The sequence below is a fragment of the Cydia strobilella genome, chromosome 25 (genome assembly GCF_947568885.1).
Source record: "Cydia strobilella chromosome 25, ilCydStro3.1, whole genome shotgun sequence".
In the NCBI taxonomy this organism is placed as follows: Eukaryota; Metazoa; Arthropoda; class Insecta; order Lepidoptera; family Tortricidae; genus Cydia; species Cydia strobilella.
Window position 1 is genome coordinate 5,042,735 of NC_086065.1, and position 22,643 is coordinate 5,065,377.

General features: G+C 37.1%; 2 protein-coding genes across 2 annotated transcripts in view; one reads left to right on the forward strand and one right to left on the reverse strand.

Moving 5' to 3' along the window:
* Positions 1 to 689: 689 nt before the first annotated feature.
* Positions 690 to 4,066, reverse strand: LOC134752760 (uncharacterized). Its single transcript, XM_063688454.1, has 2 exons — positions 3,979 to 4,066; positions 690 to 3,415 (listed from the first exon to the last, which is right to left on the reverse strand). Exon 2 carries the CDS (start codon positions 3,410 to 3,412, stop codon positions 773 to 775), a length of 2,640 nt encoding a protein of 879 aa, XP_063544524.1. The 5' UTR covers positions 3,413 to 3,415; positions 3,979 to 4,066; the 3' UTR covers positions 690 to 772.
* Positions 4,067 to 5,416: 1,350 nt separating this feature from the next.
* The window catches only part of LOC134752924 (steroidogenic acute regulatory protein-like), a 28,652-nt gene continuing 11,425 nt past the window's right edge, over positions 5,417 to 22,643 (forward strand). Inside the window, exons 1-11 of the mRNA XM_063688707.1 lie at positions 5,417 to 5,603; positions 6,201 to 6,278; positions 7,461 to 7,609; positions 8,081 to 8,239; positions 10,707 to 10,760; positions 11,375 to 11,513; positions 13,773 to 13,939; positions 18,914 to 19,069; positions 19,872 to 19,976; positions 20,288 to 20,401; positions 21,083 to 21,174. Coding sequence (XP_063544777.1) covers positions 6,209 to 6,278; positions 7,461 to 7,609; positions 8,081 to 8,239; positions 10,707 to 10,760; positions 11,375 to 11,513; positions 13,773 to 13,939; positions 18,914 to 19,069; positions 19,872 to 19,976; positions 20,288 to 20,401; positions 21,083 to 21,174 — 1,205 coding nt within the window. The 5' untranslated portion in view covers positions 5,417 to 5,603; positions 6,201 to 6,208. The remainder of the gene's footprint in view (positions 5,604 to 6,200; positions 6,279 to 7,460; positions 7,610 to 8,080; positions 8,240 to 10,706; positions 10,761 to 11,374; positions 11,514 to 13,772; positions 13,940 to 18,913; positions 19,070 to 19,871; positions 19,977 to 20,287; positions 20,402 to 21,082; positions 21,175 to 22,643) is intronic.

The window sequence follows — 22,643 nt, forward strand, 5'->3', positions numbered from 1 at the left end:
AGACATCAATTATTGTGAAAACAGTTATTTTACATACATTGATTAAACAATATAGTTTCATGTTTTATCTATAAATATGCCAATATCGCCCTGAATTTCACAATATTTCCCCTTATCATGTCCCCAGGACAACTGTGACTTCACAGGATCGGAACTTTTTAATTAAAACGCTATATAGTAATAGTAATGTAACAAAATTCCTCCTGCTACTTGGTTTTGTATTGTGCTATTGTATTTTTAAAACAATATGAATAATTCTGGATGTTAAAACGAAAAAAATAACAATAAGTGATTTTCAATTCAGGGACAACGTAGTTGTCCCAAGGACATATCTGGTTGTCCAAAGGACATTTTAGAGCCTACAATCTTCAGGAAGGTACTAAATAAAACAAATTTATTGAAGTATTAGGAAGCAGTTTTAATATTTCAGCACACCTAACAACATTAAGAATTGTGATAATACAATTCTTAATAATCAACAACTTTAAATCAACTAGTTAACATTTTTTATACTTAGTGCAGTCTTTGACAGTCTCTTTCTTATAATAAAAGATCACAATACGAGTCATATTCAGAGAATAATCTTTAAAAAATCTTAGACTAATTGGAGACCAACAGTTGTTGTTATACCCCTAAAATAAAAATCTTCTGAAAAACATTGGTATCCAATGAAAACCTTAAAATAATATTGACGCCTCTTTTCTAATTAACGTATCTATCGAAAAATTAGTTTTTCTTAACCTAATGGAGATCAACAGTTCCCTACAATAAATTACTTTTCAAAAACATTGGTGTCTATTGGAAACTTAAAATAATTGACACCTCTTTTCAATTGAATTTCCGGATTAGGAAGTTTTTGAACGATGTCTTCATAAGCAACATAGGAGACATCTTTTTCATTGAGGACAAATAGTTTCCCACCTTTAACACATTTCATAAATGTGACTTTAATTTCTCCATCGTCGTCGATATTGCTTTGAGCAATGCATGCGTAAATATGGTATGATTTGCCTTTGGTGCCATAAACTTTGACGAGTAGATAATCACCCATTCCAGGTAATAACTGGTTTTGCCCTGATACTGATGGCTGTGTAGTATTTTTTTCATCATTAGACTCATCAGAAGAACCATACACACAGTTGTAAATACTTTTGTTTGGAGCCTTATGTAGGTCAGTAAATAAGATGTCATCCTGTTTTAAAGAAACCAGGGCACTCAAAGGCAAATCATCATCAGTATCATCACTGGATATAATATCATCACGTATGTTGTCTACATCATCAAGTATGTTGTCCTCACACATGTCCACAGGGGATGGAATTATTCTTAAAGTTGAGGTAGGTGAGTAAAACTTTGGATGCAAACAGTCGCACAATCCTCTTGAGCAAAAACAACTCAAATTTCTATACTTTAGTTGGCCACGAATCCTTGAAAAGATTTGGTGCACATCTTTGGTTCCAGGCAGAGGGACAAGATCCTTTGGAATACAATTTTGAACATCGTCAATTTTTTCTTTGATTATATAAAACAATTTGATTTTGCTAGATTCCTTGAGGGCTTGGTAAAATCCAAATGCATCGGTTATGTCTTTTCCAGTTGCTACCTTGTTATCCGCCTCTCTTTTAAGGAATCCCCCAATTCCATCAGCCGCTCCCTTGCCATGACCTGCTTCGAAGAATGACCAGCTAAATGCTTGAAACCCGTAGTCAAATGTTTTTGTACAAGCCAAGAAGAAGTTACCTTTCTGGCGATACTGAGAGAAAGGTCCATCAGAAAAGTAATGGATAGTGTCAATTTCAGGGTAATCTTCAATAATGCTTGTTAGAATCGGATGTAAGTGCGCCCATATTGCAGCAGGTTGATGGATATTGCATGGCGATACAGAGCAAAAAGAAGATACCTTGTAATTTTTGTCTTTGTCGTGCAGGTATACGACAACAGTGTGGAGTGTTATTTGGTTGCGGGATCCACCAAAATGGTGTGCTTGAATTTCTTCATGGCATTTTGCACTATAATTTTCGCTGAAATCAACTAAAATTACGGCTTCGTTTGGTTTAATGTTATCAACACTTTGCCGGAAATTCCTGTACTGGGTTTTCATATTGAAAATATGTTTTTTTAATATTTTCAGATCCTCTTTAAATTTATCTATCATGTTTTGTACCAAATCTTCATTCAATCTTTTAACATTCTTAATAGATTTCATCCTTTTGCCTCCTTTTACATAAATTTCCTCTTCTCTCACCCATTCAAACCATTGCATTTTACCCTTAACATTATCTTCGTTTATTTTTATTTCTCTATCTTGACATTGTACACAAGTACCAAACATACAATCCATTTTATTACTGTCACACACTGTTTCTAGAATCAGTGTACTTGTATCCACCGCATTAATAACTCTTTTCTGCTTTAGAGCCTTTATTTTAGCTGCTGCATTTGCATGTGTTTTACAAAGGCACATATCCCTGCCATCTACTGTTGGTCTGAGTACGTAGAAGGGTCGATGTTTCGTAAAATAGAAATAGGAACATTTTGTCCCTGGATTCTCCAACTTAAACGCTTTGAATAAATTTTCCATTGACTCTAAAAGGAACCGTTTTTGAACTTTTTCTTTTCCTTTAGTGACGGTTTCTTTCTTGCCGGCGGTGTTTCTTGACACATCATCTCTTTGGAAAAAACATTTTACTTTCTTTATTAGTTCCGTTTCACCCTTACATGTTGTCTTTGCTTTAGCGCTTCCTTTTACACCTAAACTGTCCTGTATGATTTGTTTCTTGCGTGATTCATCTACGTTTTCAAATATCTTTCTCAACATCCTTTTCCCTTCTCGTGCCTTTGTTGTCATGTAGTTTTTCTTTATAGCACGAGTTAAAGTTTTGTATTTTTCGTATAATTCATTTTCTGCCACGGTTCTTTTTTCTTTAATTTTATTTAATTCGTTTGCTTTACGATGAGCCCTCTTCTTAAATTTTTCAAATTTTTTTTTCCACATATTGGCTTGGCTTCGTAATTTTAAATTTTCTTTGTACATCTTAGATCTATCTCTACGGATTATTTTCCTTCCCCTTTTTTTGTTCTGTTCAGATTCCAGAGGTGCAAAGGGAGAAGCCGGCGGAGTGGGTACATATTGATCTTGTGGTATATTGATTTCCTGCAAAGTAGACGGAGAACTTGGTGGTGTTTCTTGTAGTATGTTTCGAAGTGCTTTTGATCTCTTTCTTTGTTCTTGTTTACGCAATTTCCATATGGTTCTGCAGTTTTTTTTGTCCTCAGGCTGCATAGCTGATATCGATATTTTGTTTTTATGATAACTTTCTCTTTTTTTTCGCTTCCTTTCAGCCAATTTTTCTGGGTCTGCTTTAAGTCTCTCTCTATAGCGCCTAGATTTTTCCTTCTCCGTCAACCCCATTGCCTAAAATGAAATACGTATTTAATATTGTCTTCGGTTTCCGCGATATCGACTCATGTAAATAAAAACCGGTCAAGTGCGAGTCAGACTCGTGCGCCGAGGGTTCCGTACCAACGGTATTTTTTTTTACAATTTCAATCCATAAATTAAAAAAAAACAGTTTCATACAGACAGTTTTATTTACATGAAATACGTGTAAGCAAGTTATAATTACGGTAAAGATCCCCGTGATTGAAAAAAAAATGTAATTGTTGATATCTTAAAATTAACCTTATGTCAAAGCGAAAGGTCAAAGACTGGGTATTTACCCTATTTAACATCTTATCACATGTATTTACCCTATTAAAAATCTTATCACATCATTTTTGTCTAACGGACAACCAAAATGTCCCAAGGACAACCAAATCAGTTGTCCGAGTGACTAGTTGTCCGAGGGATTTTTCTAAAACTTTGAACCGTACAATAAAAATTAATGATTTGTTGTGTTTTATTTCACCCTTACCGTAACATATACATATAACAGAATCTAGTACGACATAATTTATTCAAATATATTAAGTACTTACGAATTTGTGCCGGTGGTCCGATGGACAGACAATAAAACCACCCCGCACTCACCAACAGTACCCGACCGACTGACGCCGCGAGTGTCGTTTATTCAAAATGGCGGCTAGACCTATCAGATTACCAGGAAATTAAACTTGTTGTCAAGTGCCTTACTGCGCCATCTACATTTAGATTCCGTAACTAATTTATGGTTGTCCGATGGACCTGCATGACGCGGATAATTTCAAGGGACAAAATTAAAACGCAAGAAATTTATAAACGGTTTAGTACAAATATAAGAAATCGGTGTTTTATTGATGATACTTATCCATAAAAATGATTATGTGTATATGTATATCAATCCCACAATAGTATTTTTTTTCATGATTCAAATTTGTATGGTGCACCGTCGCAAAGGGACAATTTGACGTACTATGAAAACCATCTTTTGGTCTTTCGGACAACCATTAAAAACCGGATAAATTGTAAAAAACAATTCAATGTTTCGTGATGAAATGTTACGTAATATTACTGGGAACAGAATGGAATGCAAATAAAGCTCATTACCTTTATTATAAATATGTAATATCGATCAGGGACTCTGTACGTTTGATGTTGAACATTAAAAGTTGATTCACCCATCTTCACTTCAGGTCCGGGGTCCGGAAGAATCTATAGACACACAGGAATCATTACAGTACAGTGGAAAGGGTAGAAACACACATATTTAACATACCGTCGAAGGAATGAAGAATATCCTTATATATACTCTTCGAAAAAAAATCTACCACACACGGGATTTTCTCGAAAGATTGCAATATTGTGTTTTCGAAATACTATAGGATGAGTGTAGGTAGTGTATACAGTTTTGAAACGCTTTTGAGAACGCTAGATTGATAAAGTACTTAACCCTTAAATGCATGATTTTTTGTATAACTTTTTAATAAATTGAAATAGATGTGTCATGCTGTATAAAAGTAATAAATGTGATTTTGGATAGCTGCATATTGAGCCACGGACCATCAAATATACGATGCATATATACATCATTATGCATTTAAGGGTTAACTAATAATTTCATAGGCTTACTTTACTCTTTGGGCTATTGGCTACAGAAACTGCTTACTTATTAGGTAGGTATCAATCTCAGGTATCAATAGGTATGCTTGTCATTGGTTTGCCATTGCCGCCAACGTAGTAAAAAAAATATTAAAAGAATAACAGCTGTGTAAAACGGAACGTCAAGTAATTATTTTTAATTGTTTGAGTTAAAACCCGTTCTCAATTTAATCTAAAAACGGTTTTAATTTTCTCAATAATTAGAGTTGAGAATTTTATATATATTTGTCTTTAAATTATTAAGAAATTGATAAGACCGCATGTGGGCCGCATTATCTAATATGGAAGTTATTGAAGTTAACTGTCGTAGAACGGAACGTTACTGCTAGTAACAAACGTCAATCACTTCGCGAGATATTTCTAATTTGATAACAAAAAATAATTGAAACAACAATAGAATTATGTTTTCCTGATAAAAGCAAGACTCAATAACATAAGTGTACACCGTACCACCGTTTGTGATGCATTTGATACATAGTTAATAAGTGAATTTAGTTAATTCGTCGTGTTATTACAAACCAATCAGGTAAGTCTTTGTTAAGATGTATTTTGCATTTGGATGTTTATAACTTGTCCTTTATCTTTTAAAAGTTATTTTAAAACTATATCTTTAGGTTATTTTTTCATCAACAACCAGACAAATGGGCGTTAGAACTGATAAACATGCGAAATAAGTAGAGCAGAGATTTTATTCTAATGAGAAATTAGTCACTTTTCATCTAAATTATAGTGAACCGCAATCAAGTAAATGTTATCGAAACTGTAAACTACCTTGTTTTTGGTATTAGTTTTATTTATAATATGTAAAGTGGGTACATCTAACTTCATTCAAAATATGTACTCTTACAGACAGTCATTGTATTTTAAATCAATTTTGATCGCTTAATCTGTTAAACCGTGACCTCCTAATTGACCTTGAGTAATATTTAAATACTCGAATAATACCTGTATTCCAACAATTCACTTCGAAAATCGAAATTGCATTCAAATCACTTTTGTTTACCATATTAAAGAAGGAACACAAATGTTTGAGCAAACACGTACATGTTTAATGTGGCAGATATGTAAGTTATTTATAACTCATTAGTTAAATTATTGTTAATTATGAATGTTATCATTGCAGGCTGTAAAATGACTGACTACACTGTTAGGATAGCGGCAGAATCTCTGCTGGGAGGCAGTTCGCAGTATAGGGCACTATGTGAGTGTTGTGGTTTTTGCTTTTATAGTCAGGCACGCCAATTTAATCAGATCTTCCATACATAGTTTTAATTTCGCATCTTTTCTTCTAGTGCGGGAAAGTAGCATATATATAAATATTATAGGGACATTCTTACAGAAATTGACTAAGTCCCACAGTAAGCTCAAGAAGGCTTGTGTTGTGGGTACTTAGACAACGATATATATAATTTTTTATTTATTTATTTAAGCCTTTATTTTTCCTTAAATAGTTTTACATAGTAAAAGTTTTCTAATATTATTGTTTTTCATTTTACTATATTAAGGACCCCTGTCGGGTATAGGCCTCCTCTATATCTTTCCACCTTTCTCGGTCTTTTGCCTTGATTAGCCAATTTTCTCCAGCTGTGGCTATGATATCCTTGGACCACCTTGTTATGAGTTTTCCCACCTTCCTTTTGCCATGGGGTCCTGGCCACTTTGTGACTCAGACAACGATATATATAATAATTATACAAATACTTAAATACTTACATAGAAAACACCCATGACTCAGGAACAAATATCTGCACTCGTCACACAAATAAATGCCCTTACCGGGATTCGAACTCAGGACCATCGGCTTCACAGGCAGGGTAACTACCCACTAGGCCAGACCGGTCGTCAATCTGTATATGTACTGTAATAGTACATGACAAGTGCGAAAAATAGGAACTTCGCAACAATTGACGATAAATTAAAACACGACCGAAGGGAGTACAAAGTTTTACAGTGCATATATGGCCTTTTAAATTTTCGACTTAGTTACGTAATGTGCTAATTATCGCACTAGTGCGGTAAATGTGTACTGTAATAGTACATTACAATACAAGTGCGAAAAATAGGAAATGTGTAACAAGTGGCGAGAAATGTAAATCGACACGAGTTGCGAATTACCTTTTCGCACGTGTATTGTACAACGTTTTACAGTCCATATGGTCCTTTAATTTTCGACATAGTTACGTAATGTGCTAATTATCGCACTAGTGCGGTAAAGTAGCACCATGTGTACTGTAAAAGTAATTAAAGCCCAATTGGTTCCAAATAGCCCAATAAGCCCTGAATAGTCAAAAGGGTTCAAATATCCCTATGGTTCCCAAATATTTACGGTCCTCAAAACCCACACGTTTACCGCGCAGTTTTTGACAAATATCATCTGCTCCAGCTCATTCACAATCTGTCAACCTGGTGACAGAGGACCTGGTGGCAGGCCACCGGCCAGATGGGAGGATGTCGACTGTCAGGCGGTTTTTCTGTCTGTTTGCCACCTTCGATTTGCTGTTCACTAGTCTCATGTGGCTCATATGTGTAATGGTAAGTAAGCAAACTTGTCTATTATTAGAACTGTGGGCAAGGATCGGAACCGGTTTTGTAGGGTTCCGTACCCAAAGGGTAAAAACGGGACCCTATTACTAAGACTCCGCTGTCCGTCTGTCTGTCACCAGGCTGTATCTCATGAACTGTGATAGCTAGACAGTTGAAATTGTCACAGATGATGTATTTCTGTTGCCGCTATAACGACAAATACTAAAAACAGAATAAAATAAATATTTAAGTGGGGCTCTCATACAACAAACGTGATTTTTTTGCCGTTTTTGAGCGTAATGGTACGGAAAGCTTCGTGCGCGAAAAAAAGTTGTGCCCTAGAACAGAAAAGTTCCACTTTGATCCCTCCTAGCAGGGAATTCCGAATAGGTGATGTGAAAATTATATTTGCTTCATTTGCATTATTCATGACAATCCCTTGCTACGCTCAAGCTTCAATAATTGTATTTTTTGTTTCAGATGAAAGGCGAGACGCTAGAACAGATATTAAACAGAGAAATAGTACATTATAGCATTAAAGTATCCCTATTCGACGTTGTTCTGGTGGCGATATGTAGGTTCTTCTTATTGCTGCTATTCTACGGCGTGCTGTATATACATAACTGGAGCGTTATAGCGGTACGTATACATTATACTACTACTTAATGGCGCAGGGACCCAAAATGAGTCTTGGTCTCCGACACGACTCGATCCTGTGCCATCTCCAGCCAGTTATCGGCATTGAGATATAAGTAATAGTATTATCATACAGAACGGCCGCGCCCCGCCCCGCCCCGACTCGGATGCCCTCGCCCCGCGACACCAGTTTGACGGCCGTTTGCCGGCCGCTCAGTACTGTTTTCAAGCAACTTACACAATGACCACGGAGTAGGATGGAGATGGCATGTGGGCGTTCCCGTCTATCCGACAGTTAGTAGCGACCGACTCACTTTATGCACAGACTATGCTCAGTTGTTGTGTAAACTTCATGCTCGAATGACATTCACGTCGTACGTACGCTCGTCTAACAAAAATTGATAATTAAATTTAAAATGCCGTATTGTGCAGTATTAAGCTGCAGAAATCACAGCGGTTTAAAAAATCTTTCACGTGGAGGTATTTCCTATCACCGGTGGTTATTTATTTAAATATAATCCGATAAATACGAAAAATCTGTTTATTTTGCATTATTTACGAATGTTCGTTAAGTAAATCTATATTTTATCAGTTAGAACTTAGAGTTCACAATCCTTTGTCACTATTCTTTACGTTTATCTGGAATATTCGCTATCCTAAATGTCAAATAACTTCGCTACTCAGATGCTGCGCAATGTCGATATTTATATCGATAAAGTTAAAGTTACGATATTTCAAGTTTGATGTTTGGTTCGGTAATAAATTATTATTTTAGAAACGTTTCTAATTATTATTTGGGATAATCAATGTCTTAGATCAAGCACTAAGTTAAGTCGGGGTCATTTCATGGCAACCTTTCAAACTTTCGTATTCCTTTACATACGTTTTTGTTTTTTACGCCCATCATATTTTCATCGTTAATATAATTAGACTAGGTACTTAATGCACTTATGCGTACAATGCATGCAATGTGCCATGAATAAACGTTTTTTATTTTCTATTTCTTTATTATTAATTATTGTAGGTTACCACAAGATGCCGATATTAAAAATAAATGGATCAATGCTACTGGGCAAGAAAATTAGTTTCCGCAAAAATATAGCACCATTTGCTAGGAGCATTTCTTAGAGAAAGATTTCTGGGGATAAAATTGCCATACATCACATCTAGCGTCCACACGCCTAAAACTTAGTTACTAATTTAGTAATTATTAGTGACATTCGGGCTCACTAAATTAATAAAAAGTGTTCCGTACCACGCAAACTAGCGTCAAATATTGGAATTTTGCCGCCCCCCTTCCTGATTTGATAGGTCACAATCTTACAATCAAATCAAGTGGGATCGATGAGCCAGTTTCATGTATGCTTTCACACCATACAATTAATTTGACAATTTAATCAGGTTGTCCCGTCTAGATTGGCCTTAAATGCTGCTACAAGTAAATATATTGTTAAAGACGAATACTTACCTATGTAAGTAATTGCAGATTTGTGATTACAAAATAACAGCAATACCGAGTTAATAGACCGTTAAAGAACTATGATTTTATCTGTTTGACTTTAAGATATATTTAATGTTCACATTAACAACCTAGTTGGTCAATTAATAAGAAACAAATTTCTAGTTAGATATTTGTTGTACTGTACTACATATTATTTTTCATACAATCACGATTATCACTACCTATATTATAATCATAAATAAAGTATCATCTAAATGTGTTAAAACATACGGTAATGAAATATCAATACCTAACTGAACACACAAATATCGATAAAACAATCCGATTACACTGTCCCCTCCCTATATCGTCGAATGGAAAGAAGTTCCAACGGTTAGCTACTCGCAGGCGTGTAGAGATCTCGAAAACACCAGTGTAACGTGACCGTGAGATCCGTAACAAACCATGCATAGTTAGACCTTACTTATACTGGTTTTTTAGCCCTTTTCTCGCCTGTAATAAGTAAGTGATTTTAAAATTACATAAAATAACGCCATCTGGTGTTGAGTAGTTGTATTAGGTGAACGTTGAGCGAGCTTTTGTGAGATGAATGAGATAATGAAAGAGTCGTATGTCATATAGCTTTGACATTATATTTTAAACCGTCACTCATGTAGCCTACAGTTGATATTCGTTCGAGAAATGTCCACCGGTAATAACCTTTTGGTATGGAAAGTTGCTACGAATCAGAGCAATTTTGTAAGTGTGTGACGTATTTTAACGTGGCTATGAATGTGTGAGTTTAGCGACACTGGTTTTCATACTAAATAGGAGTCATTTCGCATCCACTAGTTTATTAATTCGTGACAATGACGCATGCCGCGTGTACAGACGTGCCGTTCACACATAGAAACTCAAGTGATTCGTGCCTTTTGAGTCTCTCACTATGCTCTAGATGCTAAATTAATGTTATGAGATTTATTTTTCACTTATTTATCGTCCATAAATAACGTTTTTTTTTTGTTTCAGCTCACCACGTCAGGAACGTGTGCCTTTTTAATAGCAAAAGTTTTTGTATTTGATGTGAGTACCATTTATTGTGTTAAAACTATATCTTCCCTTGCCCTGTGATCACCTACTTAAAAGTAGATAAGTACATTTTAGTTAAAAACACGTTTAAAATATTCACTCCCTTTTCCCTTACGAAAGCTGCTTAAATCATCACAAAATAGAGTTGGCATCAGTCAAAGATTTTTGTAGATAGCGCCAACAAAGATTTTACCCGTCTCTCATTTTGTTCTATGAGATTTGGCTTAAAGGCTAGCATCCAGGCCATAAATAAATAAAAAAAAGTGTGTGCGTGTTTACACGCGATTTAAGTAAAACTTCTTTGACGATGACGTTTATCGCTATGTTGGCACTTTGACGTGTGTCCTATTGGACATGTGTCACTACTGAGCGTTACTTCCGTCAGAAAAAAATCTGAGTTACCCTCTAGTCGCGCCTAAACAAGTTTTTCTTCAAAAACAAGACTGACACTGTTCGTGTGATTGACAGATAAAACCTATACGAGCGCTATTTAAAAAAAATCGACTGACCAATCCCATTGATGTGTGAGGCAAATGGAAATCATAATTCCATGAGAGATGCTTCACTACATTAGGTAAATAAAAATAACTATATTATTTGTCCAACAGTGGCCGAACGCGGCAGAACCAGTGTTCCAAGTATTCCTAATCCTGGCTTCTTTTACGCTGTCCTGGGGCGAGGCCTGGTTCCTGGACTTCCGAGTACTACCCCAGGAGTTGCAGGCCAAGCAGATCATAGAGGCTATAGGTTAGCGCTTATTCTATACAAGCAGTGTTCCAAGTATACCTAATCCTGGCCTCATTTATGCTGTCCTGGGGTGAAGCCTGGTTCCTGGACTTCCGAGTGCTTCCCCAGGAGTTGCAGGCCAAGCAGATCATGGAGGATATAGGTTAGTGCTTATTCTATACAAGCAGTGTGCTAAGTATTCTTAATCCTAGCCTCATTCACGCTGTCCTGGGGCGAGGTCTGGTTCCTGGTCTTCCGAGTACTACCCCAGGAGTTGCAGGCCAAGCAGATCATAGAGGCTATAGGTTAGTGCTTATTCTATACAAGCAGTGTTCCAAGTATTCCTAATCCTGGCCTCATTTGTGCTGTCCTGGGGTGCAGCCTAGTTCCTGGACTTCCGAGTACTTCCCCAGGAGTTGCAGGCCAAGCAGATCATAGAGGCTATAGGTTAGTACTTATTCTATACAAGCAGTGTTCCAAGTATTCCTCTGGCTTCTTTCACGCTGTCCTGGGGCGAGGCCTGGTTCCTGGACTTCCGAGTACTACCCCAGGAGTTGCAGGCCAAGCAGATCATAGAGGCTATAGGTTAGTGCTTATTCTATACAAGCAGTGTTCCAAGTATTCCTAATCCTGGCCTCATTTATGCTGTCCTGGGGTGCAACCTGGTTCCTGGACTTCCGAGTACTTCCCCAGGAGTTGCAGGCCAAGCAGATCATAGAGGCTATAGGTTAGTGCTTATTCTATACAAACAGTGTCCCAAGTATTCCTCTGGCTTCTTTCACGCTGTCCTGGGGCGAGGCCTGGTTCCTTGACTTCCGAATACTACCCCAGGAGTTGCAGGCCAAGCAGATCACAGACGCTATAGGTTAGTGCTTATTTTACATTAGGAATATCGTTTGAAATCTTCACTATGCTTGGTATTCCTGATTTCTATTGATTGATTGTTGTCAAAAACCTTTTCGTTCTTTAAATGTGTATGAACTTTATGTTTGTTTTAAAGCCTAAAAGGGGTCATCCATTAATTACGTCTCACGTTTGGGGTAGGTAGGGGAGGGTGTCAAAAAATGTGACAGGTGTTGTGTGTGACAAGGGGGAGGGGAGGGGAGTCACAAACTTCTTGACGTCACGTTAACTTCATCTTTAACCGAAAATCTAGTTTAATTAAATAACTAATTTTTACAATGAGATAATTTTCTTATTTGTGCACATTTTATTCCTAATCAGTTTTGTGTAATAAGTTTTGTGTTTTGTGTTAGTGTTGTGTTTTGTGTTGTAGTTATAAGTTTTATTTAACAACTAACAAAATATGGACCATGTCTGAAAAAAATGTTTTTTTTTTTTTAATTTCAAATTTTACTTTTATAAAAAAAAAACAGAAATAAAATAATACATGTACCTAATTCGAATTGCTTATTTCGTCGATTGCCAAAATATGTGACATCACACCAGGAGGTTGCCTAATGTGACTAGGTGTGACTTGGTAGACAAAGACTGGGAAGGGTCAATAAATCATGAAATTTTTGTGACGTAATATATGGATGTCCCCAAAAGGCAAATAGGGACATAATTTAAAATACATACAAGCCGCACCATGTATATGATTGAAGATTAATTATTCCATACATCTGCTTTTACGTACTGTCAATTCATCTAGATTGCCCTCTTTAGTCGTCATTGTAAAATGGAGTATTCAAATCAATTCAACAGTACATTTGTAAAACAGTATGGTAACTGACTGAGAGACGACACACAGTTTCATCGACATATAGGTATGGGCACATACAGAGAGGAAACTAAGCCTTATTGGGATTATTCCGGTTTCCTCACGATGTTATCCTTCACCGAAAAGCAACTGGTAAATATCAAATGATATTTCGTACATAAGTTCCGAAAAATTCGTACCAATGAGTTTTTCGCAGGCATATACAAGCAGGGACTTACGAGATTATTATATTTTATCGGCTATATATAGGATTTAGAATAGAATAGAATAAGATTTTATTCGTAAGCACAAACAAAAATTACATAATATAAAAGAAAACATAAAATAAGATTAAAGTACCACGAAATGGCCTCATCACAGCATGTTGCTGGTGGCTTCCAGCGCTGATCTTCCGATCACCATCAAGTGAGAAGAATCACGGAAGGTAACAGACAAGAAGAAAAGAGACATAAACTAACATACAATGAACAAATAGTTAAATAAGAAAAAGGTACACAGCAAGAAAATACAACATAACGACTAAATGATTTGATAGATTTGTAATATTTTCTGTGCAGCAGGCCACCACAACCAGAGTTCCGAGCGAACGCCGCTCTTACCCGGCAAGCCTCAAGGCGTAGCGTCGACAGTAGGCGAATCTACTGCCCATTGGTTTTCACCAGTCGAGTCCCCTGCCGGCACACCGCGCCCGGGGATACATCACCTAATACTAACACAAGAGCAGGTCAGTCATACTCACCTTCCTATATACTTTCTATTGGTATCCAGTTGGTTACAACCAGAGCAGACGCCGCTCTTACCCGGCAAGCCTCAAGGCGTAGCGTCGACCGTCGGCGAATCTACTGCCCATTGGTTTTTACCAGTCGAGTCCCCTACTGGCACACCGCGCCCGGGGATACATCACCTAACACAAGAGCAGGTCAGTCATATTCACCTTCCTATATATACTTCCTGTTGGTATTCAGTTGGTTACAACCAAAGCGGACGCCGCTCTTACGCGGCAAGCCTCAAGGGCTAGCGTCGACCGTCGGCGAATCTACTGCCCATTGGTTTTCACCAGTCGAGTCCCCTACTGGCACACCGCGCCCGGGGATACATTACCTAATACTAACACAAGAGCAGGTCAGTCATATTCACCTTCCTACATACTTCCTGTTGGTATTCAGTTGGTTACAACCAGAGCGGACGCCGCTCTTACCCGGCAAGCCTCAAGGGGTAGCGTCGACCGTCGGCGAATCGACTACCCATTGGTTTTCAGTTTTCACCAGTTGATTCACCCGCCGGCACACCGCGCCCGGGGATACGTCACCTAATACTAACACAAGAGCAGGTCAGTCATATTCACCTTCCTACATACTTTCTATTGGTATCCAGTTGGTTACAACCAGAGCGGACGCCGCTCTTACCCGGCAAGCCTCAAGGCGTAGCGTCGACCGTCGGCGAATCTACTACCCATTGGTTTTGCGTCTTATATTATGGTCTTCATGAAGTTGAAATACTAGTCATAATACTCATAATATAACCGTTGCTCGTTGATTAACTAATAGAACTTCGGCTACTCATAAAGGTATCTTGATTAGTCAATTAAGGGCACGTGTCCTGATGGTCAGACTTTAGATCATCCATCTGAAATGATCGGCGGTTTCTAATAAGGACAATAGATAAATTGTCACGTCACGTCATGTCACGTTTGTGGTTTCAAATTCGCATTGTTTAGTTCTTTAGCACTAGATCTAGAGATAGTTTAATTGAATTGTACAAACAAGTCTTGTCTGAGCAACCATAATTATCTAATTTTAGTAGTGGAAACTGTTTTGGCTTATGTATGTATTTAAGTGTAATTATCTATATGTGTCGTTTTTCGCTGTTTGTTTCCATTTATCAATTAAAAAAAAAAAATTATAGGAGCCAACTCTAAAGTGCAAGCAGTACGCGATTCTTGCACCTCCTATACGGATCCCTTACGGGATTACTGTATAGCCAGAGAGATGATGCTGCCATCTATACAACTAAGAAACGAATTAAATTATTTTATTCAATATTTTTTTATTTTAACAAACTTTAACGAGTGAAAAACAACATGTTTTACCACACCAACGCTACGAAAATACTAACTAAAACATTACAAATAACATCCAAATGAAATGAACGCTTTTAAATATTTATCATTCGTAATCATAAAAGTTAATCCCACCAGCCAATATGAATAAACAACTCAACATTTGCAGTTTTTGAAGAATAAAGAGAGCCTTTACGAATTGGTGTGGAAAAAATATTGTTTTATTCCATGATTAAAATTCAGATAATCTAATAACTCAATGCAACTGTGTAATGTGTGTGTCTATCTCCAGATTTAATTATGATAAAGGAGTGTTTTGCAATGTCACGTATCATGTTTCAACCGAAAACATGTAGTTTTAATAAAAGTCGTACAATCGGCGGCAGAACTGGCTAAGCGGGCCAAGTGTCCAAAATAATCTGCACACGCTTTTATTTTATTGACAAGTTACGTTACGTTTAAGTACCCTCACGTCACGTTTATTTAATTTCAAAATTACGTAATTAGAATTACATAAGTTCCGAACATTTACGAAACAGACGCGCAGCCAAGGAATACACACATATATAGTAGATTGTTAACCAAGGGATGAAAGGCACTCATTTCTGCCTAGGTTGTTTCCGAGGTTGTAGTCCGAGGCTGAAATGATGCCTTTCACCCGAGTTAAACACTCTACTTTTCATTTCGAATACGAGGAAAGTAAAACACATGTGTTTTTTTAAAACATGACTTAAGTATAATTTTTATAGCATTTCTTGAGGGTACTTTCAATTGACAATTTATTTAATTATTTACGGAATGGGGACTTAAATATCAGCACAAAAAGTGAGTTCCGCTTGTATTACAAGCTACAAGCTTTTGATAAACAGGGCATAGCTGTTTAAAGACAATAACATGGTTGGCTGGCCCCTAACACAATACACATTACATGTCCTTATCAAAATGGCAACAACGTGAACAACGTTTTACAATCCATTGCACTGCGATACCTAAATCGGCTAAGTATTAATCATACTCGCCATTGCACAGCTGAAGCTGTATTCGACTTAATAACTTGTCGTGACATGGCCAGGCCCTTAGAAAAACCACAAATTTATTGGTACGATTTATGGGTGCGTGTATGGATCGCTCTGAACACTTTGCCCGCTTAACTACTTCTGCTATCCCCTATAAAAAGTCAGCAATGCGCACGTGACACCTCTGGACTTACAAACATCCATAGGCTACGATGTCCGCTAAACATCAGCAGAGCCAAACGCTTATTAATCACTTCGTAGTTACGATGTCACTAGCTGACTATAAACAAAGTCGAATAACATTCCTATTTTATCTAATTGACGACTTGGCTAAAAACTCTGAAGCCAGTCGCGTCTGTGCCTCTCTACTGCCACCACGCGCCAAACTCGGCCAAACATTCGCTAAAATACCGCGCGTCTGACATAAAAAAAAAAATCGATCCGATAACTAAAAGTTATTGTTATCTTAGGTTATCTTAGAGATTTACTATCTTACATTTAAAGATAAAACATTTAATTACTAAAGTAATAGCAGTGTGCATTCGTGCTGTAATGTGTGTTGACATATTGTTGTAATTAGTTGGCGTGTTTCGTGTAAATAAAAATGTAAGCTCAACATTTTGTTGAAGCAGCAACATTTTGATGTTTATAGTATTAATTTAATGTAGACATAAACTAAATTTGATTGTTGATACCAGTGTTATGACGATAATAATATACTACTTGCTCGCGTACTTCGTAGTGTACAATCAATTGACTGTTCATTAAAAATTAAAACTTGCTATTTAAATTTAAAATACGAAGAACACAAATTTGACACAGGTTGATAAATATTACCTTATTACAACTGTTTACATTCGTATTGTGCTTACAAACATTAATAATATATATTTAAATAAAACAAACAGAAATAACCTTGACCTACTAGTATTACAACTAAAAATTAAAAAAAAACTCGTACGTACAGATACAAGTTCATTGGCCTTACAACGGGTCGCTATTCCATTGATAAAAACTTGAAGCGCGCGAATTCAAAATGGCCGCTTCGTCATCAGCTGTTGACACCGTCGACGAGAAAACTATTATCGCGGAGCTGGAAAATGTTGAGACCGTTGAGGAATTCGAGCAGAAATTGGAGAAATCTAGTAAATTTGGCTTCTCCATTGCAAATTGGATGAAGATTTTGTTTAATAGAGCACCTGAGGAAGAGTTTAAGGCAGAATGGTTGACAGTAAGTTTTTGTTTATAATTAAAGTCTAGTCCAGAGACTTGCTGCCCTTGGAATGGGGTTAGTCGAAGTATTTTACAGATGGCGCCAATTATACCTATCAATCCTATGTCAAATTAATGTTTTTTTTAAATTATTTTGTGGCCTGGATTCTTTTTAAGCCAAATCCCATAGAAAAAGATAGAAAAAGTTTTTTTAAATAATGTCTATAAGGAAAATGTACCTATGTATGTTTTAAAAGTACACGAGTTAAACCATATTAGCTGATTCATATATTTTGAACTAACTTCGTCAAGCCATCCATGATTTATTTCGCAGTTTCTGTAGTTACCATGTATATCAAGTTTCTTGGGTTTTTACCCGATTAAAGTCTGATTAAAGTGGTTATCATTATATAATATTATATATTATACTACAGATATTGATAAAATTGCCATTAATATTTGTCGCTTTAATAAAATCGAGTGCTTATGTCAATTATTAGGGTTAGGTCGCCGAGCGGGCCCCAGGCTCCCCAAGTAAACTGTGTTAAAGATAATGCTTAGTCAACGCTATACCCATTTTTTAAAGATTAGAATTTTGCTAACCTTAAAAAAAAGTGGTTATTAACTTCTTCCTAAATGCTAGGGCGACTTGCAGAGGAGAACATCGGGACATATCTACGAAAGCATCTTTCCCCAAACTGAAACGTAGACCTTCGTTTACGCTCAGTCAATCAGTCATATCAGACGAGCGGTCATGCCTAATGGGTAGTGAGGTAGTGACCCTGCCTGTGAAGCCGATGGTCCTGGGTTCGAAACCCGGTAAGGGCATTTATTTGTGTAATGAGCACAGATACTTGTTCCTGAGTTATGGGTGTTTTCTATGTATTTAAGTATTTATATATTATATATATCGTTGTCTGAGTACATAAGCCTCCTTGGGCTTACCGTGGGACTTAGTCAATCTGTGTAAGAATGTCCTATTTTTTTTTCTTGTTTTTGACATACTGTAATATTCTATAAATTGTATATACAGATGTCAATCACAATGAAAAAATCAACGATGATCAACTCTGGTCAACGTGAGACTCGAACCCACATCCACACATCCACACGACATCAGAGGTGGTCAAGGTTGTGAACCTTAATATGCAGATGTCGCTAGTGACGTCGTCACAGTTGCAATGATTAAATTCGCGTCGATTGACGGATGGTCAGCTAGCGCAATTGGTAACGCATTGGACCGGCAATCCAAGGATGTGGGTTCGAGTCCCACGTTGACCAGAGTTGATCATCGTTGATTTTTTCATTGTGATTGACATCTGTATATACAATTTATAGATTGTAATAATGTGGTACGTCCCACAATAAAAAAAGGAAAATATATTAACATTTACTGTAATATTGTCAACAGATAGACGAATACAAACGAATGGCAGAAGAGAGTATGCAGCAAGCCTACAAAGTGATCACACTGCCAAACTGGAAGTTTGAGAAACGTGGCGTTACTAAAGGGGACATAGTGGAAAGTAGGCAGACGGAGGCATTTGGCAAAGTGTACCGGTTTACTGTAAGTATATCTGATAAATAAAGCAAATATTCATTAACCTTTTCGACGCCGTCTCAAACACAAAAGCTGTCACTCGGACGCCACGTCACCGAAGTGTCAAAACTGAAATTGAACTTTATGCATATGCATGTAGGTCTATGTTGCTCTGTGGTCTATGACCGATTAATCGGTTTTTGGCGTTGAACCTACGGTGCGTATATATCGGTCCTTGGCGTCCAAAAGGTTAATTATTATTATTTGTATCTCCGTTACAAACTCTCGGGTTTTCAAGCCCGGTCTTTTTATATGGCGTGCGTGAGGTTATAGATCCAACACGTAGAGGCCGTTTGGAGAGTTTTGTTGTCATGTAGAACGCCTGCTGGAACCCATTCACGGGTACATAAATAGATACCCGTAAACCGGTTTCAGCAGTCATTGAGAGTTACTATAGAAAAGTGGAAAGAGTCCTGGTCTATGGCTTAAATTTGGGTGGAACCCTAAAAAGTAATCACGGTCTATATCCCGGTCAGTATAATTCCATGTTATTCAGTATACCCCACACAACTACACACATGCACACACACACACACACACACATCTTAGCTTAAATTTAATTTAGTTTGTAAGATATTCATTTAAGTATATGTTCGGATACTTTGTATGTAACTTTAGTAGGAAGAGCGGGATCTCCTGCCCCAAGTATAATTGTACTTACTTGGAGATTCCAACCATAATTTGCTGTACACAATATTGTAACCAATAAACGCTTTTCTTTTCATACCCTCGCTATACAAGTTTTGTCATAAAACTATTATTGTTACAGGGCCTAGTGGACTGCCCTGCGGAGTTCCTGTTCAGAGAGTTCAAAGATAACGTCACCAAACTGTCGGACTGGAACCCAACCATACTGCGGAGTGAACTAATCAAGGTAACCTAATTTTATTTTTATTTTATTTTAACGTTCAACATCACGTACAAGATCGCAAGGCCACCAATTAACACGATGGGAAGATGAAATTATACATACAGTGGGACTACTCTGGACAAGGGTGGCAAGAGAGAGGAAATACTGGAAGGAAATGGAGGAGACCTTAGCCGATAGGCACACTGAACTAAAGGGGCCCACTGATTACCACTCCGTCAGACGATATCGGCCTGTCAGTTGTTCGGAACTGTACAATTTTTGTATGTATAATATAATAAATATAATATTTCATAAAATATTTTTGGATATTTCAGGAGATCGGACCGGGAATAGATCTAACATACCAAGTGACGGCGGGCGGTGGGAGGGGTATCATAGCGCCGCGCGACTTTGTCAACTTGCGGCGTTGCGCGCCGCTCAACAAACAGGTGACTTTTATTTTGGAAAGTCTCTCAAAATTTAGACCAAAGGGGATATAATAGGATAGAGCGGTACTGTCATAGTCAATTTTGTAGTGGCTATACCTACTGTTATTTTTTATTTTTTTTATTTTATTTTATTTCCACACATACAATTATCATTACGGGATGAACCCAATGCGATAATTTAGCAAAAAATTAAATGTATAAACATACAAAATACAAGTACCTATATCTAGCAAATCATTTTTTTTCCTACATAACTACCTATTCAATATAACAAAGATTTAATAATGCTACTTTTGTGAATTCACTCATCGTACATGAGAATATCCATAACGGAGTAACTGACGTGGTGCAGCAATCAATAGATGGCACTAGTGTGCCTTTTTTAAACTTCATGGTTCATATATCGCGCTTTTTAATATCTGCTGTTTATACAAATACAAATTCCAATTTACTTTCACCATTTAGATGCCAGAAATTATGCAAAATTGAACCTTTTCACTTTAAAATAAAGTTCAAAATCAGGTGGGATATACGAGTATGTATATTCCCTCTGCCTTATAAAGCCTATTGGACCACTTTCTCCCCTTATAAAGTTGCATGCATAGTGAAAATCTCGGAAATGAAGTTAATGTCCATATTTTTTCCTCAAAAGTTTATAAAACGATTTATAATTTGCTGCAGGGTATGGTGGTGGAATCGGACCCCTACAGCTACATCAGCAGCGGGGTCAGTGTCACAGTGCCCGGATATCCCCCCAACAAGGATCCCGTCAGGTAACTTAGCGTGACTGCTATAGTTATTGACTACATAGTAATTGGCCACTTTTAACAATAAGGCTTCAATTGGTTTCTTTTTGATTTGTTAGGAGTGGCCATAGACATATATATTACTTCGTAAAGACCGGCCTTACGAGCACTATGAATGGGGTCGATACATTGGAGTCTAAATCGCATTTAGTTACACCAGCGCGCTCATTCGTGTGGCGAATTGCGAAGTGGAAAGGCGTCGGTGTTCGGTCGACTCAACTCAAAATCAAACTCAACACGGTAATATCATAAAATTACGTCTGGCCTATTTAATCCTAAATATCACTATAGTATTAATAAATATAACAGAAGAGTCCGCAGCAAGCTCGGTTCTCCATACAAACGTAGTTACGCTCTCATTTTAAAACGACTAGCTAGATTGCTCTGAAACTTAGTACTTACAATAGGATAAGGTATATCTATGTCTGTTTTTGCTCTATTTCGTTTGTTTTATATACTAGAGCTATATAAACTAATTACAGACCTAGATATACCTCATGTCATTGTATGTGCAAAGTTTCATTACAATCTAACATGTAGTTTTAAAATGAGAACGAAACTCCGTTTGTATGGGAAGGTGAAATTCGGCCGAGCTTGCCGGGGACTCTTAATGTAATCCATACAAATATTAAATTAAATTAAATTAAATTAAATTGTCATTTATTTCAGGCCTAATACACCCATATGTGTTAGTAACTTACATAGCTAATAAAAATAATGTTAGTGCTATTACAAAACAAATTAACATGCAAATTAACTAATGACTAGGAGCTAACTTAGGGCTAGGACACACCGGATGAGCCTTATAAATCTAACATATCTAAAAATAAATCTAAAATATTATAAATGCGAAAGTGTGTCTGTCTGTCTGTTCCCTCTTCACGCTTAAACTGCTGAACCGATTTAGTTGAAATTTGGTTTAGAGATAGTTTGAGTCCCGGGGAAGGACATAGGGTAGTTTTTATCCCAGAAGTCCTTTAAGGGGGTGGAAGTTTGTATGGGGAATCGATAAAAAGCAGATTGGATAAAAAATAAGCTACCCAAATGCGAAACTCCTCCCTTCGGGCAAACTCGGCTCCGTTCGGCTCAGCATTGCTCCGAGCAATTAATAGTGTTGGCACAACTTGACGTCCCTTTGCGTGCACGACCACAGATAAGATAATGACTTGAATTTTAACAACCCTAAATAACCGAAAGGGATAGTGCCTTATATTAGAAAGGGACAGCATAAATTGACCCTGAACCGCTGTCAAACTTCGGTTTTGTAGGAAGTTTCCTTTCTGTACGGTAGTATGGTAGTACTATTATTTATTCTGTGCCCAAATTACTAACTCCACGCAGACGAAGTCGCGGGCAAAAGCTAGTATGTAATATCAAAGAGGATATAATAAGATAGAGCGGTACTGTCATAGTAATTTTTGTAACCACTGTAAATT

Bases quoted from the DNA above. Each gene is read 5' to 3' on its own strand.
- LOC134752760 (XM_063688454.1), bottom strand. From the start codon at position 3,412: ATGGGGTTGACGGAGAAGGAAAAATCTAGGCGCTATAGAGAGAGACTT.